This window comes from Helobdella robusta (genome assembly GCF_000326865.2).
Source record: "Helobdella robusta unplaced genomic scaffold HELROscaffold_10, whole genome shotgun sequence".
NCBI classification, from domain to species: domain Eukaryota; kingdom Metazoa; phylum Annelida; class Clitellata; order Rhynchobdellida; family Glossiphoniidae; genus Helobdella; species Helobdella robusta.
This window is the reverse complement of record NW_008703571.1, coordinates 2,724,717-2,744,579: the sequence shown is the minus strand read 5'-3', so window position 1 is coordinate 2,744,579 and position 19,863 is coordinate 2,724,717. Positions and strand designations below refer to the sequence as shown.

At 32.7% G+C, this 19,863-nt stretch overlaps 1 protein-coding gene across 1 annotated transcript; it reads right to left on the bottom strand.

Annotated features, from left to right (window-relative positions):
- Positions 1 to 8,240: 8,240 nt before the first annotated feature.
- HELRODRAFT_156251 (hypothetical protein) lies at positions 8,241 to 16,345 on the bottom strand (the record flags this gene model as incomplete). The annotated part of the gene is made up of 5 exons (XM_009011954.1): positions 8,241 to 8,395; positions 10,147 to 10,233; positions 10,430 to 10,499; positions 12,696 to 12,854; positions 16,262 to 16,345. 5 exons carry the CDS (start codon positions 16,343 to 16,345, stop codon positions 8,241 to 8,243), a joined length of 555 nt encoding a protein of 184 aa, XP_009010202.1.
- Between the last annotated feature and the right edge of the window lie 3,518 nt (positions 16,346 to 19,863).

Genomic DNA, 19,863 nt, shown 5'->3' with positions numbered 1-19,863 from the left:
ACTGTATTTAAAACTGCTCGTGTTATTCCTATATATAAAAAAGGTGACAAACGTTGTGTAAACAACTACCGGCCCATATCTTTATTATCTCCATTGTCCAAGATATTAGAAAAACTCATGTATATTCGAATGCACAAATTTATAACAACTTTTCATCTCCTATCGGAAAACCAATTTGGCTTCCGATCTGGCAGATCAACTGAATTAGCCAATCTTCAGTTTGCACATAACACCCTTTCTAATATGAATGATGGACTTCTTACAATTGGCGTGTTTATTGATCTCAGTAAAGCTTTTGATCTCATTGATCACACTCTTCTATTACGTAAACTTGAAGCGCTTGGCTTTCGTGGTAAATCTCACTCTTGGTTTATGTCTTATTTACTCAATAGATACCAGTATGTAAGAGTTAATGATGTCAATTCCCATAAAATCTTGGTACCTAAAGGTGTCCCACAAGGGTCTATTCTTGGACCCTTGCTTTTTATATTGTTTATTAATGATTTCTATTAAAACCATATTCAAAATTCTTCTTTATGCTGATGATGCTAGCTTTTTCTATTCAACTAAATCACCTCTGAAGGATTCGGACTTACTTAATTATAAACTAAAACTTATTACTAACTGGTTTTATACCAATAAACTAAAAATTAACTATCAAAAATGTAATTATATGATTATTGGTCCGAAGATCCTTACCGATACTTTTGGTCCCTTAAATCTTCATTTGAATAACCATTTAATGGAGAGGTCTTACAGTACAAAATTTTTGGGTCTAATTATCTCAGATAATTTATCTTGGGCTGAACATATTAATACTATTTCTTCTAAATTAAGCAAAATTTTAGGTCTTCTTTATAAAATAAGATACAAACTTAATAAAACTACTTTAATATTGTTGTAAAATGCATTTGTTTTTCCTCATCTATCATATTGTAATCTTATCTGGGGCAATAGTCCTGCTGTTCATGTCTCAAAACTATATAGAATTCAAAAAAAATTTATAAAACTATTATTATATTTAAAAATTACCACTCATGTTGATGAATATTTTTCTTCTTTAGGTCTTCTTACAATATACAAATTACATATTTTTATTGTTGCCTTTTTCATGTTCAAATTTGTCAATAATCTGCTGTCATCTAATTTCTCAAATATTTTTTCACTCAAACCTTCACATATTTTTAAATCTACTCGTCATTTCATTCCATATATAATACCATTCAGTAGACTAAAAATTTTAAATGATAGCATATTTATTCTTGCACCCAAAATTTGGTTTACAATTTTGCCTCTATCTGTTACAATTATTTCAAAACCTCGTCTTTTTAAACAACATTGTAAAACTTATTTAATGTCTGATAAACGGCGATTTTTGCAACTATAGTTGTTTTAACCTTATCTAAATCTTATTTGAATAATTTTTGTATATGAGTAATATCAATGATCTGAATAAAACTGTCTTTGTATGTATGTATGTATGTATGTATGAATGTATGTATGTATGCATGTATGTATGTATGTGCGTATGTAGGTATGTATATATGTATGTACTCTTACTTTTGAACTATATTTGGTTTCATATCATTTAATTTATTGAAATGCTATAGAATCCTAAATTCAAAACTTTAATTTTATGTACTCATTTTGAACTATATCTCTGTTTCATAAGATTAATAGAAAAGAATCTGCAGTTCAATAACTTTTGATTTATTTCGATCTAGTTTAATCCTTGATTTTTGTCGAACTATTTTAATTTTTGATTTTTGTTGATCAATGTTGATTTTATTTGGATAGGGTGACTTTCTTACAAGCATTTGGTTGCTTTTTTAGTTTACCCCTCTTTTGAGAAAATAAACGAATTGAAAATAATTGAAAATTGAATTGAAATATATATATATATATATATATATAAATAAATGCCTAATAAAAATAAAATAAAGAAACTCTCTCTCTCTCTCTCTCTCTCTATATATATATATATATGTTGGTAATAGACCATAATTTTTACAATATTCTATAAATTCTACCGAATGTTTGGCGTTAATATCTTTGTAGTTCGTTTTTTCAATTTTTCTCACTAGAGGTTTTTGGTGAACGTTTAGTTTATTAAAATTCAAAATAAACTTATTGCTTGATGTTAATTGCTTCTGCAATTTTAAGATGCGTGTAGTTGCTGTTCTGGTATATTACTTTGGTGTTACTGTCGAGGATTTCACGGCTAATAGTGATTGAGTGTGTTGAGTCCAAATGAGATTTGATAGCACCACTCTGTTTATGCATCGTAAGCCTTCTAGTTAATGAGGTAGTAGTAATCCCGATATATGAGTCATGTTGACGTGCACAGCCGTCAAAGGGGCAATTAAATTCATATATTATGTGATTACGCCTTAGCACAGAGTTATCTCTAGGACTACAGTTGTTTTTCAGTATTAGGTTAGACGTCTTTTTATTGTTGTAATATATTCGGAGTTTAACTTTATTATTTTGGTTGGTTGGTGTGACATTTTTATTGATGATATGTTTAAGAATAGCTTCATCTACTTTGTATACAGTTGACATTTGATTTCTGTAATACAAGATGATGTCGTTATCTTGATTGTAGATACTAGGAAGGTTATTGTTATGTAGTAATTTGCCTTTAACAATCTTTTCAATAGAATAAGTCTTATATCCATTGTTTAAAAGCAGGTTAGTGACTCTTCTTAATTCGGCGTCGCGATTTTCAATATCGGAGAGTGTGTGAATGCCCGGTTTACAAATGATTTTATTGTGCTGTCTTTAAATTGTTCGGTACATTCTCTTTGTCCATTCAAACAAATTCCTGTATTTGTTTCTTTGACATAGACCGCAGTCTTGAATCGTTCTTCGCCACGGGTGACCAACACATCAAGTAAAGGTAAACGTTGTTCCTTTTCAATTTCAATGGTAAATCTTAGTTTTGATTTGTTTAAGGTACCAAAAAGTTGGGTCATTTGTTCAGGATCGTTATAGGAGACAAAGATATCATCAACGTATCTAGCGTAGATATTTGATTTTAAATTTGCATTGTTTTTGAAGGTCTCATTCTCCAGATGTCCCAAGTAAAAACTGGCAAATAGGACGTCAGTGATGTGCTTTTTTATTTTCTTAATTATTGTGTTTAATTTAGTTTTTAATTGAGGAGTGGGATCTTTTTTGATCACTTGGAACTTTTTTGTATCTTTGAGAACATCATTGAGTTTTTCATGATAATCGGTTCGGCCAATAATGACATATTGTGCAGTAACATCTGCGCGTCGTAATACGATATCTTTATTTTCCCTTAGTTGTTTCGCTGCATCTTTCATCTCGTCAGTGAGTAGCTTGCTTTGAAAACTACCGCGTTTATAGACATCATTAGCTTTTCAATCTCAATGATTTTCTCAATTTTGTGGGTTTTTTTTAGATAGTGGCAGTTTAAACCTAAGTTTAAGAACGCTTTTTGCTTGTCTGTAAGTATGTGGTGGCTAAGATTGATGAATCATTTGGGTATCAGGTTGGTCAGTTTTTTATGAAGTTTTAGTTTTGATGATTGTATATATGCATTTATAAATTCTTTCCGGCATAAGTTTAGTTCATTCTTGACACTGCAGTCAACATCACAGTGATCCCATTGATTCAACAATTCAGTTAGTTGATTGGACAAATCTAGAACTACCTTCCTTTTAACTTCTAATTCTCGAGAGAGATGGAGCAGTCGCTGCTCGCGATCTTGTTCGATTGTTAGATTGCGTCGGTTGGTCGCAGAACTTCGAGTAAATGTTGGTAACAGACCATAATTTTTACAATATCCTATAAATTGGCGTTAATATGTTTGTAGTTCGTTTTTTCAATTTTTCTCACTAAAGTTTTTTGGTGAACGTTTAGTTTATTAAAATTCAAAATAAACTTATTTTCCGAATTCATGCTGCAAATAAGACCATATTTCGATTCCAAATGAATCATCATCAGTGCTTTCTGCTGTTTATATAGGGAAATATTGACTTTGTCAAAATGAGTTTAGATGGAGATTGACTTTGTCAAAGTGAACTTAGATGGAAATTAGGTGTCAGGTTTCTTTATTGGCTGGTCATCTTCTTTGGTCTCCTTTTCTTCTTATTTATATATACATTCGTTAGAATTTATAGAATATTGTAAAAATATATATATATATATAAATGCCCAATAAAAATAAAATAAAGAAACTCTTTGTATTCTGTATTTCTTATGACAAAAACCCATTTTAACAAAGGCATTCTAATAATAATAAAAAACCCATAATATAAAAACAATATAAAAAATATTTGAACATTAACTAACGATAGTTAAAAAAATAATATATTTCAATGGTATCGCCTATTCTGGTGCAAAAAAATTGATGGCAAAGAAAACAACGTCCTACCTCGAAGAAAGTGGGTCTCCGGATGCTAAACTAAGATTGATTGATATATAATTAAAAGATTTAATATTTTATTCTAATATATAGGCTCAAAATTAAAATCTATTTTAACTTATATAAAATATATAAATAATACTTCTAAATTTCATCTGTTAACACTTAATTTTACTTTTAGTTTTTGGTTACTAGAGTCAACAATATTTTAAACTGTATTTCAAATTGGAACACTGCTGCTGGCAGTTTTGTCGAAAAAATATTTTTTGTTGCATTTTAACTATTTTAATTTTATTAGTTTATATTTAATTTATTTCAATAATTTAATTTTTATCTAAATATTTTATTTTTAAATTAATAGCAATAAAATGATTATAAAACATTTTCTAATTTAATTAACAAACTAAATATTAAATTACAATTTATTATTAGAAACTAAAAGTAATAAATAATACTATAGCGATTGAAGTTAACGAAAGTTGTATACGACGTAATGGCCTTATACCTAACTATATATATATATATATATATATATATATATATATATATATATATATATATATATATGCATTAACTACTAGTAGTAACTAGACAAATCCTGGAACACAATGTTGAAATCTTACATTACAAATTTAATAAATGAACTAAATATTAAATAACAATTTATTATAAGAAAAATAAAGAAACTAAAAGTAATAAATACTAGCCATTATAATTTACGACTAGCCGAATCAATACTCATTTTTTGTTCGGGATTTGTCTAGTAACTAGTAACGTCCTACCTCGGAAAACTGGGTCTCTGGACGCTAAACGAAGATTGATTGTCTAGTAACTAGACAAATCCTGGACCACAATGTTGAAATCTTACATTACAATAACAACCATTATAATTTACGATTAGCCGAATCAATACTCATAGAACAAAGACATCCGATAATAAATATTCAACAAAGGGCAATTGGAATTCTTCTTACCAATAAATTTAGAAACAGAGGAATCACGGAAAGTGTTATATTTATCAATAATGAGATCGATAATGAGAACACATAAGAGTGTGATAATTATCGATAATGAAAAGATATAAGTGTTAAATTTTACAATGTTGAAAGACTGTAAAATTAAATATTCACTTTGAACAAAAAAGGAACCAATAAATAGGCACAGTATATGTAATCATCTGGGCACAACCACAACATATCAATTTGAACACCGAAGATGGTGTAGGAATACCGAAAAAAGCTTTTCTATTCTATCATGCATAAAATAAACTAAAATTTTGACTTTGAAATAAAGAAACTTGAAAATGATTCACGATCAACCGTTAGAAAAGTTGGAAGTTAACTAACGCCGAACGTGCTGTGATTTTCATTAAAAATTGCATACATATATGTATACGAATGAATGTATACGAATACTAAGACTCTCGTCAGCACAACAGTTGGAAACACGGATGCATTTGACATCGGCGTTGGAGTTCACTGTTATTTATAACTGTGATGGAAGAAATCACAAAACCGATACGCACTGGTGACATTTGGAATCTATTATATGCTGATGATATCGTTTTAACAGCCACGTCTGAGCAGAATGCAGCACAGATGTTTGAAGATTGGAACACCAGACTCGCCGATCATGGATTCAAAGTCAACATCAGCAAAACCAAAGCAATGAACACTGGTGAACCTATCCTATCCACAGCTACTGGACGATGGCCCTGTTCAGTTTGTAAAGCTGGTGTAGGTAACAATTCAATCAAGTGTCATCAGCAGTGTAACCAGTGGTGTCACAAACGTTGTTCAAAAATAATTTGTACTTTATCTAAAGTGTCCAATTTTGTTTGTCCTGCTTGCATCAATCCACAATAACAAATTCGAAATAGCAATGTTTTGGAAGCCATTAAGATAGAAAAAGTCACATCGTTTCAATATCCAGGGGATGTTCTGGATTGTACTGGAACAGCTGAAGCTGCCATTCGAGCACGCATACGTGCAGCCTGGAATAAATGGCATCTCTTTGCCTCTATATTGATGCGGCGTGACTACGATCAAGACTTTATAAATCTGTGTTACGTTCGGTGTTGTTATATGGTGCAGAAACACGGCCATAGACAACCAAACTGGAACAACAACTTCAACGAACCGACATGAAAATGCTCCGATGGATGCAACGAATTAGTCTGAAGGACCACATCAAATCTACCGAAATCTTCCGTCGTGCTGGTTTATTTGATATAAAGGACGAATGCCGGCAACACCGTCTGCGGTGATTTGGTCATGTCAAACGAAGTGGAAACAGTGCAATAACTTCTCTTGCAGATGTTGAAGTACCTGGCACACGTCCCAAAGGCCGTCCAAAGAAGTCCTGGTCGCAAACAATCGAGCAAGACATGAAAGCTCTAAATTTAAATGAAATGGATACAACTGATCGTCTAATTTGGCGCAAAAAGTTGTTAGCAAAGAAAACAATGTCCTACCTCGGGGAACAGGGTCTCTGGACGCAAAACGTAGATTAATTGATTGATCAGGTGTATCGGTATGAAATAATAATAATAATATAAACATTTATGAAGCGCCCATTCGCATAGCTGCTTCAGAGGCGCCCGGAGCCCGTGTTAAAAAGATGAGTCTTTAATCCCTTTTTGAAAAGACTCAACGAGGAATATTGTCTCAACTCAGGAGGTAACGCATTCCAGACATACCGAGCAGCGTGACGAAAACTGCGGCCAGCCAGGCGGGATCCGGCAACGGGAATGTTTAAGAAACCTGTTGAGCTGCTGCGGAGTGATCTAGTATGTTCATGTCTGGATATGATGTCGTATAGATATGTTGGGGATTTTAATAAAAGGGTTTTGAAGGTAAGGACTGCAATTTTGAAGATGATTCGAGCGGAAGTGGGAAGCCAATGAAGCATTGGAAAGAGAATGGAAGAACTAAAACGAGGAGGTCTATTAAATATAAGTCTAGCAGTTTTATTTTGGATAGTCTGTAGTTTTCTGACAGATGCACGTGAGGCCCCATATAATAAGGAATTGCAGTAGTCTAATCTAGAAAGGATCAAACATCTGCAAAGGGCAGCAGCAACATCACATGTAATCATATGTCTAATATGTCTTATTGCGCAGAAGTGATAGTTGCAGGATCTGACGATTTCTGATATGTTTATTAAAATTTAGATGTCTGTCAAAAGTGACCCCAAGCAACTTGATCGAACCCGAGATAGGCAATGTGGACCCTGCTATGTCCATTTCCTCGAGCTGAAACCTCGACAGTTGTTGATATGTCCCAATGACCATAATTTCAGATTTGTTGGGGTTGAGAAGAAGAAAATTATTAGCATACCACCAATAAACCTCGCTAGTACAATTGCTTAAGACTCGAATGCTGCTTTCAAGATCGCCAGAAGTGACAGATGCATGCAGATGAGTGTCATCGGCGTAGTGATGAGAAAATAATCCATTTTTACTAAAAATGTCGCTGTCAGGAGACACATAGGTAGTGAACAAGATTGGACCGAGGACGGAACACTGAGGGACTCCAGTGTCGATCGAGCAGGTAGAGGAAGTCGGGTTTCCCAGCTTCACAAACTGCTGTCTGCAGTTCACTCACTACTTTCACTGCTGTCTGCAGTTCACTCACTAAAATTCACTACTTTGATCTTTTTTTACAGGTTAAAATTTTTTGAAATAATGCCTTTAAATTTTAAAATAAAATGAAGTGATAAAAAAATTATAAATGTTGTACCTTTGTTGCATAATTGTCAATTTAACTTGAGTCAAATTTTTGCCTAATTTTAAACTAAAAATCTATTCTTTAAAAAAATTACAATAAAATGTTAAGAATGAAAATTTTTATTTCAGAAGTAGTTGCTGTTGAACAGAATTTCTGCATTGCTTGTCGATCAATTTTTCTAGTATGGTTAGAGCAAATTCGAATGAAGTGCCTGGTCCTCTGCTTGTGATCAGTTTATTGTCCACAACAACTAAATCCTCACTGTATACATAACCTTGTATAAATTTGGCGTTAAAAATAATAAACACAGACATTCATAGTCTAGAAACACTTATTAAAGTAAATTAAATATAGTAAAATAAAATAAAATTATTATTCAAGTTAATTCAATATAATACATTATTATACAAGTGAAGATTCTCTTTGTAACATCGTTGTTTAAAATATTACTTTAATTATACTGGAAGTACATAGACAATTTAAAATTCATCAATCAATCAATCAATCAATCAATCAATCAATCAATCAATCAATCAATCAATCAATCAATCAATCAATCAATCAATCAATCAATCAATCAATCAATCAATCAATCAATCAATCAATCAATCAATCAATCAGGTTATAAAGCGCTATTTCCGCGATGTTCAACAGCGCTCCTCAATGAATTTTGAAAATAGATGGGTCTTCAGATCCGCTCTGAACTTCGCAAGTGATGGAGAAATAGTCAGAGAAGTAGGTAGAGAGTTCCAGAGAAAAGGACCAGAAAAAGCAAAAGCAGATTTGGCAAAAGAGTGTTTAACACGAGTTAAGAAAAAGCGAGAACAAGAAGACGATCGTAAACCGGGGCGTTTAGGATCAATTAATATATCTGATAAATACTTAGGAAATAATTTAGATTGAGATTCATACATAAACGTGCAAATTTAAAAAATTATTCTTTATTTTATAGGTAGCCAGTGTAAGAGAACAAGATATGGAGATATATGAGAAAAGAAAGGGGCACGAGCAACTAGACGAGCAGCAGAGTTAAAAGCTTTACTTAAAGGATAGAGTGTAGAGTCAGGAAGACCATAGTAGAGCGAGTTACAATAATCAATCCTAGATAAGACTAACGAAGTAACAAGAAGGAGAAGAGTAGGATCATCAAGAAAAGGCAAAAGTTTTTTATTCTACGTAGATGAAAGTAAGAGCTTCTAGCAATACTATTAATCTGAGATGAGAGAGACATAGTAGAATCAAAGATAAAACCTAAACTACAAAACTTATGAGACATCAATAAATTTAGAATCAGGTAAGATAATAGTAGGAATAGTAATAGAGTGTTTAGATTTATTAAAACAAATTAATTCAAACTTAGACGGATTAAGTTTAAGACACATAGTCAGACTAAGCGATAATTGAAGAAAGACATAGAGATAGATTATGAAGAACACTATTGAGATTACATGGAGGAATAGAAGTATAAGAATTATCAGCATATAGTTGACTAGAGAAAGAAAAGTTATTAATAATACGATTAATATATCTGATAAGTACTTAGGAAATAATTAAGATTGAATGTGAAAATTTAAAAAATTATTTTATAGGTAACCAGTGCAAGAGAAACAAGATATGGAGATAAATGAGAAAAGAAAGGGGCACGAGCAACTAGACGAGCAGCTGAGTTAAAAGCTTTACTTAAAGGATAAAGTGTAGTATCAGGAAGACCATATTAGAGCGAGTTATAATAATCAATCCTAGATAAGACTAACGAAGTAACAAGAAGGAAAAGAGTAGGATCGTCAAGAAAAGGCAAAAATATTTTTATTCTGCGTAATGAAAGTAAGAACTTCTTGCAACAATATTAATCTGAGAAGAAAGCGACATGCTAGAATCAAGATAAAGCCTAGACTACAAAACTTGTGAGAAACATCAAGAGTTTTAGAATGCGGTAAGATAATAGTAGGAATAGTAATAAAAACGCCATTATTAGAAAAACAAATGCCAATTATTTTATGTCGAACAATATAAAAATTATGAAACCTGATTCCGTTAACTGTTTTTCAAAACTCGGATATGATGTCACCTTATTTCCTGTCGCTATTTTATGGGTGGCCAAAACTGTAGGAGCTGAAAATGACAGTGGTAGAGCAGTTTTAGTGAGCAATATGTTTCAAAATTTCAGGCCTGTCACAGGCTTGGTGATCAAAAATTTATCAACATTAAAAATTTTTACCACTATCTGCTCGAGCTTTTTCCCGTAATAATAATAATTATTATTATAATAAAACAGATCAAAAAAATTCTTAAAAGATTGAAATTTTACCAGCACAGATACAGGCAATGTACTTATTTTGTTGTTCAAATTTTTTCAATAACTCTCCAACAGCATTGCACTGAAAATTAATGAAAAAGAGGTTTAAATTAATACACAGATAACCGTGAATCAACAAGTAATAATTACTAATCCGTAAAAAAATTTTCAAACTAAAGAGGCAAGTAAAAATAAAATATTTGTAAAATTTTTTCAAGTTAGAAGTATTATTTTTTCCATTAACGTTGAAAAAAGCGACCAAATATGGTAAAAACCAATTGCAAAATTAGAAATTAGAATAATATTTATGAAATCATCTACTTGTACAAGCTAGTCAAAAAATGAATTAAATGTACAACGCCGACTGATAAACTATATTCCATTTTTTAGAAACCAAAAAATCAATGAAACTATTATAACTGTAACCTTAAGTTGGCGCTACTAGAATTTTAGTTATTTATAAAACATAAAATATTTTGAGTGAAACAATACATTAAAATGCAAGCAGCTACATTAACCGAATGTTTTTGCAACGTATATCATCATCATCTTCTTCACCGTGTACGTTTATAGGCGCTCAATCCTGGAAGACAGAACCGCCCAGTTTTCATTCCAGGGTTCGTTGACGAGAGCCCGGAACTGGCTTTGTTGCATGATCACGGACATTTAAACGCCTTTCTCATTCTTCTCTATTATGACCAGTTCTTTTTTCAGGCTCAGTGCCCTCATGTTCTTTGACAACACTTTTTCCCAGATGAGCGTGGGTCTGCAAATTTTTCTTAAACCGCCAGTTATAATAGTTCAACATTTTTTGACCCAGTTCTCATTTGCTCATGACCAAACCATCTCAGTTTAACAAACAATTTCCTGTCTTTTGTCGAGGTTTCATTCAAACCATAGCGTCGTTTGCACGACAATTTATCTCATTTTACAAATAGGGAAATTTGCTACGTTCAAGAGTATCTGAATTCTCTCCGTTCTACAAAACTTTGGTCTTACCAACATTTACCTTTAAAACCTTTCTTTCCAACAATATTTTCCACATTGGTAGCCTTTCTTCAAGTTCTTCATCACTCTCGGCTATAAGAAACAGGCCATTCGCATATAATATCTCCTATAATATCACTAGCTTCTTTAAGCCTTTGCAGTACTTTCGTTTTTCTGTCACTACTTCCACCCTAGCTTTAGTATAAACTCAAATACCAGGAGCTTCCATCATTGGAAAATTAACAAGACATAAGGAAATTAACGGTACATCAAGAAATTATCAAGACATCGAAAAATCATCTGATCAGGAAATAATTTAGTATCGATAATCTGGATCGGTACTGAAAAATTGAATTTCCCAAGTCAAGCTTGAGAAATCATGCTAAATCCAGAATTTCCAAAACATAGGATTGTTAACGCTAATGCCTAATCAGGCCTAACCTTTTTTTTACAGACTTATCATATCTTTTTTTTTGTTAATTTTGTTAGAGTAAAATACAATTGCAATACCATTTGATTCTAGGAATTTTCCGTCCCGGAGTTTTTGGTCCCCTATTTAAAATTTATATAGAAACGTCAGTTTATTTATACAGCGCTATTTCCGTGACATTCAACAGCGCTCAAACGTCGTGCCGAAGCACGCGCTATTCACCGCATCACATAATCGAACTACATAAGTTTTTGAATGTGGCATAGCATGCATTCGAACCCGGAGTCCACGCTCGTAACCACTAGATTACACCTGCAGCTCAAATCAAATGGATCGTGTTTGCATTCAAGTAAGTGAAATAGTGATTGTATTGCTTTGAACAATGGATTACTACTTGAATTGTATTCAAGGATTTTCAGGTGATATAGTAGTTCATGACATCCTTGCATTTAGTTAGGGTTAGAGGTATATTACAGAAGGTTATGTAAGCATCTCTACGCCACGCATTTTATTAACCACAAGCACTTTTTTAATATGCTTAGATTTTTAAATTGCAGTGTTGACATGGATCCCCTTACCTCATTTTTTTGTGTACTAAAACAGAGGTGGGCAAACTACGGCCACAAATCTTAAAAAAGGGTCGAAAAATTTATTCAAGTATATGTGCGGCCCTTCAAAGGTAAAATAGTTCTCAATGCGGCCCTTAGAGCAAAAAGTTTGCCCACCTCTGTACTAAAAACATTGGGGACCTAAAATTTCGGGACTGAAAATTCCTATATAGTGAAATCTGTGAATACCTTCAGCTTATATATAAGTGATAAATTTCTGTTGAAACAGATGTTGAAAAAGAAACATTCTAACCTTCGAAAGATTCTCAGCTCCTTTCAGTCCACCAGGCAGAATTAATATGTCGAAATTGCTAGAATCAACTTCAGATAACGACACATCAGGCTTTATGACGACATTTCTGCTACACTTAACAGAATCAGCTCTCGTTAAACTGGCAATTGTTACATTTACCTGAAAATTGTGAATAAAATATTCTCAAAAATTGTTCTATTAAATCTAATATTTTTCTTATGTACTTATAGTGTATTTTTGGCACTATACTAAATCTGAGTGATTAAAAAAAATTGAAAAACTCATGGACAACATGACAAATTGTGAATCTGAAAAGAATAGTACTTAACCAATTAATCAATCATACATTCATTTATTCATTCCTAAAGCGCTCATTTTGTGATGTTCAACAGCACTTTTCAACGAATTTTGCAAACAAATTGGGCTAGAGCTCCGCTCTGAATTTTGTGAGCTATAAAAAGATATTAGAACCTTGTGATTAGTTTAATTTTGTAAGATGGTTATTAAATTATTTTTGCTTTCCACTGAGGTTAAAAAAAGTGATAGTAATTATAAAATACTTCGACAATTCATGTAAAATTTAATGTAAGCATTTTTTTTTGTTTTTTTCCAAGTTTATTTCTACCTCGACAATAACAAAACGAGATAATAAGGGTTTCAATTAGCGACAGAGTCACTACGTTAAATTGGTCCTTGTTAATGTTAAAATATACATACATGCATATTTTTTTTCAGATCTCTGTTCAGCAATGGATGTACAGAAGATATCACTCTTGGCTTTCTTAGATATGAGTGCGGCGTTCGATTGTGTTGATCACAGGATTCTTTTAAATAGATTGCAATATGGTTTTGGTTTTTCTGATGGAGTGTTAGAATGGATGAAATCTTATTTGGTTGGTAGATCTCAGCAAGTATCATTTGGGGGTAAGATGTCTGACGTCAGTGGGGCTGTCTTTGGTGTGCCACAGGGGTCGGTTCTTGGCCCGTTGTTGTTTCTGCTCTATACGTCAGAGGTATTTAACGTAGTTGAATCATTTGGGTTGACAAGTCACGCTTTTGCGGACGATATTCAAATAATAGTTAATAGTACAATAGATTCATTCCCGTTGGAAATGAAAAAATTGTAGAATGCTTGTCAGCTGTTGATTTATGGATGTCGAAAAATGGCTTGAAATTAAAACGAAATAAAACTAAACTTTTGCCGGTGGGAACATGGCAGCAGTTGTCAAAATTGAAGATAAACTCGATCACAGTTGATGAAGAGACAATTTTATTTTGTAACAATGCGACTAATCTGGGTGTGATTTTTGATTCGAATCTAACAATGAAGCGCCATATCAAGAGGGCTTCAAGAGATTGCATTTATCAGATTAGAAGATTGAATCAAATTCGTGAATCATTGAACGTCTCTACGCTTCAGACGCTGGTTCATGCATTTGTACACTCGAGAGTTGATTACTGCAACAGTTTGTATTATGGATTGCCGGACAAGTCCATCCGTGTGTTGCAGTCTTTGCAAAATCGTGCGGCTAGGGTTGTAGTTGGCGGTCGATGGGATGATCATGTGACACCTATACTTAAAGATTTGCACTGGCTAACTGTTGATAAGAGAATAATTTACAAAATTTTTATTTTGATGTATAAGGTACTCAGAGGTAGTGCTCCAAAGTATCTGCAGGATAGGATCAACTGTGATTTGCTACGTCCAACCGGAATTTATCTAAGATCCTTTGATATGAATCGGTTGATAGTTCCTGCTACAAATTTGTGTATTGGTTCACGAAGCTTTGCTGTTTCAGGACCGACTATCTGGAATGGTCTGCCGGCTTCGCTTAGGGACATTGGGTTGACCATGACAGGCTTCAGAAAGAAACTCAAAACATTTTTGTTTTCGTTACAGTGATATCTTAATTTTTGAATTGTTCTATAGTGTTTTTTTGTAATTGTGTTGAATTGTTACAGTTTTTTGCAGCCAGACAATTATTTCTACGTTTAACTTTATTTTAGTGAGGACATGTTTAATCTTATGTTTAATTTTGTGTTATTTTATATTTTGATGGCGCTTTTGAATTTTAACTAACTAGCGCTAGATAAATCTTTTGATAATAATAATAATAATACATGTCAATAAAAACCATACATTAAATTAGTATAGTTAAAAGAAAAATTTAAGAAAAAAAATTATAGCATAAAATAAATCTAAAATGGAAAATAGTAATTACACAATTTACACGAATAAACTATGATACAACAAAATTGAAATATTAAAGTGTGAATCAGCAACACGAAATAAGAAATTATAATATAAATGAAGAAATACAAAATTTAAAATACAAAAATCAAGAACGACAAATAAAAACGTTTCCAATTGTTTTTTAAATGATTAAAAGCTTCTACTCTCCTTCAGGTAGATAATTCGGTAAATTGTTCCAAATCGGAGGTACATAATATTGAAATCCTCGATTGCAGAACTTGTCCAAGATTAAATGACTTTTTATACTTATTTAATTTTTAGATCTAGTTGTAGTACCTTTGTTTATTGCCATTAGATTTTTAATATTCGCGTCCGAAATGGATCCAACGTTCAATATTTAAAAAGTGCAAGATTTCTAATTATTTAGTTCCAAAATATTTAATAGGTTATGATCTAAAAATTTAGTATAATTCCAAATTAAATTGCATAAATAAAGATGAGGATATAATATTAAATCATTTCCTTATGGAATTTTATTATAAAAATAATATGTTTAAAAGGAATAATGAAAAAGTGAGAACAAAAAGACAAATAATTAGAAAATAATGGGCAAATTTCAAAACTATTCTATATTTTATAGGCAGCCAGTGCAAGAGAACAAGACGAGTAAAACTTTAAATAACAACATTTTAAATAACTTGAAATCTTATGTGAGAAAACAATGAAAAAAATATTAAGGTAAAGAAATGACAAAAAAACTGCTTAACACTGCTAAATCTTTGAAATACAACGACAAAAGTTTCATAAGAAAATCAGACAAGTTAAATATGAACAATTATAATATGAGCAACTACCATGACAAAATAAATACCCTAGCAAACAATAACAAATTTAAAAAAATCAGCTCTGATCCATAACCGTACCTAAAAACACACTCATCAAAACTAGAAACAAATTAGTAGAGGATAAAATACGCCAATATAACTGGCGAAAAAAACGAGGTTACATTTACGGGGCTATAAAAACTCAAAATCCCTTACGACCTACCAGAAGCTAAGTTCCTATGATTACAACCAAATTGCAAAACTTGCAAACAAACTCATAACTCCAAAACACCCAGCTAGGAAATCTTACAATTTATGGACATCTTGTCGACTTCAAAGCCTTCTGCTACAAACAAAATATCATAAATGTGGATTCCATGATTTGTAATCAACTTCAGTTTATATTACTACTGTCATAAACTCATGTAAAACATTGTTTTAGCATTGAAAGAAACAAATCTAGATACCATATTTCAGGACAAAGAAATAAGGAGCAAATACCAAAAACATGTTCAACAGTTTAAAAAATCAAAAATAAAATTTTATACCTTTCCTCGAACCAAAATATCAGCAACAACAACAGTTTCTATTTCTTCGGCACCTTCTGCTAATAAAATTAAAGCACTGGGCATTTCTTTATTTTTTTTTTTGAGTGAACCCTTAAAAACTAAAAAAAGGAACATAACATCAATATTTAATTTTGAACACATTTCTATCATTCAATCTATCTCAAACTTCACCCAAAAATAAAATTATATTGAAAAAATTAAACACTTGGCATAATAGTAAAAGATTTCTATGCATCAAGTAGCCTAAACTACACCTTTATTGAATTTAAATTTTAAAACATTTATAATATCATATAATTTGAATAACAACAATAACCATAGGCACCAGCAATGGGATCAAAGTAGTTAGTTCTCTTAAATATATTTTCAAACAGGCAACATTCCATTTAGCCTCTCCCCCAAAAAATTTCGAATAAAATATTCTTTTTTACAAGTACCTAGTCTTCACTTCTTAAACTCTACAATGATCCTATTCAAGCGTTTCAACTCTAATCTAATATCTGTATTAGTTTGTTATGATTTCTCTTCGGCTTACGACACTGTAGATCATTGTTACCGTTTATCTATTCTCAATCAATCAATCAATCTTCGTTTAGCGTCCAGAGACCCAGTTTCCCGAGGTAGGACGTTATTTTCTTTGCCATCAACTTTTTGCGCCAAATTTGACGATCAGTTGTATCCATTTCATTTAAATTTAGAGCTTTCATGTCTTGCTCGATTGTTTGCGACCAGGACTTCTTTGGACGGCCTTTGGGACATGTGCCAGGTACTTCAACATCTGCAAGAGAAGTTATGGCACTTCGTTTGACATGACCAAACCACCGCAGACGGCGTTGCCTGCATTAGACCTTTATATCATCTAAACCAGCACGACGCAGGTTTTCGGTAGATTTGATGTGGTCCTTCAGACTAATTCGTTGCATCCATCGGATCATTTTCATGTCGGTTCGTTAAAGTTGTTTTTCCAGTTTAATTCTCATTGGCCATGTTTCTGCACCATATAAAAAGACCGGACGTATCACAGATTTATAAAGTCTTGAGCGTAGTGGTAGTGGGAGGTCACGCCGCATCAATATAGAGGCAAGGAGATGCCATTTATTCCAGGCTCGAACGGCAGCTTCAGCTGTTCCACTACAATCTAAAACATTCCCCTAGATATTGAAACGATGTGACTTTCTCTACCTTAATGGCTTCAAAAACATTTCTATTTCAAATTTGTTGTTGTAGATTGATGCAAGCAGGACAAACAAAATTGGACACTTTAGATAAAGTACCAATTATTTTTGAACAACGTTTTTGACACCACTGGTTACACTGCTGACAATTGATTGTATTGTTACCAACACCAGCTTTACAAACTGAACAGGGCCATCGCCCAGTAGCTGTGGATTGGATGGGTTCACCAGTGTTCATTGCTTTGGTTTTGCTGATGTTGACTTTGAATCCATGATCGGCGAGTCTGGTGTTCCAATCTTCAAACATCTGTGCTGCATTCTGCTCAAACGTGGCTGTTAAAACGATATCACCAGCATATATTAGATTCCAAATGTCACCAGTGCGTATCGGTTTTGTGATTTCTTCCATCAGTTATAAATAACAGTGGACTGAGAATCGAGCCTTGATGAACTCCAACGCCGATGTCAAATGCATCTGTGTTTCCAACCGTTGTGCTGACAAGAGTCTTAGTATTCGTAAACATTTTCATCAAGTCGAACAAGATATTCTGGAATGAGTTGTCGACGTAGACTCCACCTGATTGCTTAACGGGGAACTCGATCAAATGCTTTTTCAAGGTCTACATAAATGTATGATAGTTGTTGATGCTTGGCGAGGTACTTCTCTTGCAGTTGCTGAAGGATGTGAATTGCATCAATTGTTGATTTCCCCGCTAGAAAACCAAATTGATAATTTCCGATTGTGATGCACGACGTTAATCTTCTCTCAATGATTTTCTCGACAATTTTCAGGGAGTGTTCTAACAGACGTATACCCCGATATGATTAACAGTTCAATGGATCACCTTTGCCTTTGTATAGCGGAACTGTCATGCTATAGTTCCATTCAGTCGGCATTGAGCAATTTTTCCAAACTTCACGGCAAAGTTGTGGTAACGTTTGGATACCTGCAGTACCAGATGCTTTGATAATGTCATTTGTGAGTCCAGAGGGCCCTGCTGCTTTTCCATCCTTCATAGCTTTCAGAGCTTCTGTAAGCTCTTCTACAGTGATGTCTGAAATCGGACCTTCGATGGGTAGAGTGTCAAAGTTGACATTGATGGGATTTGTTTCATCTAACAGACGGTTGAAGTATTCTCTCCACTGTAGCTTGATCTCATCTTGTTCAAGAACCATCTAATTTTTGTCGTTTTTGATACACGAGGCACCAACTATGTTTTTCTTCGTACGCTTTGCTTCTTTTGCTATACGATACAGAGATTTCATTTGTTCACCTTTGCTTTTAGTGAGCCACTCTCTGCACTGATCTGTCCGAGCCAGTACGACTTGACGTCTTGCATAGTTATTCTTCTCACGAAAATTTAAATCTTATCTATTCTCAATAGTGTTGTTATTTGCCCGATCGTCAAGTTATTCAACCTACCGTAAGTTCACTGATTTCTGATAGATGAGCACAACTGCTTCAAACACAGATTTGTTTAAACGTTCATTTTAATGCCAACAGTAATAGAATTATTTGCGAATCACTATGTTTTTCACTGTCCCCTCCTGGAACACAATGAGTAGTAGCCTTTCCGTCTCTATGGGTTTGCCTAACCTAAATATTTTCTTAATGTCTTTGTCTGCACAAGTATTTTTAGCACGTGTTATATATATTGTACAATATTCTATAGATACTACCGAATGCTTGGCGTTAATATGTTTGTAGTTCGTTTTTTTTTCAATTTTTCTTACTAAAGTTTTTTGGAGAACGTTTAGTTTATTAAAATTCAAAATAAACTTATTTTCCGAATTCATGCTGCAAATAAGGCCATATTTCGATTCCGAATGAATCATCATCAGTGCAAGTTGATTTATATAGAGAAATATTTACTTAGAGAAAGTGAACTTAGATGGAAATTAAGTGTTAGATTTCTTTATTGGCTGGTACATCTTTGTTGGTTTCCTTTTCTTCATCGATAGCATCATATTCTTCTTTGTCATTATTTACAATGCTAGTTTTATTACTTCTTTGTTTTCATTGTTGATTAAGCGCCGAGTTGGGAGTGAGATTGTCATTTTTTGTTGTATTTATTTTTGGTTTATTAATGTCAATTAAGACTGCTTCTGCAATTATAAGATGCGCGTAGTTGTTCTGGTATATTACTTTGATGTAGTAGATACATACATACATACATACATATATATATATATATATATATATATATATATATATATATATATATATATATATATGTTGGTAATAGACCATAATTTTACAATATTCTATAAATTCTACCGAATGTTTGGCGTTAATATGTTTGTAGTTCGTTTTTTCGATTTTTCTAACTAAAGTTTTTTGGTGAACGTTTAGTTTATTAAAATTCAAAATAAACTTATTTTTCGAATTCATGCTGCAAATATGGC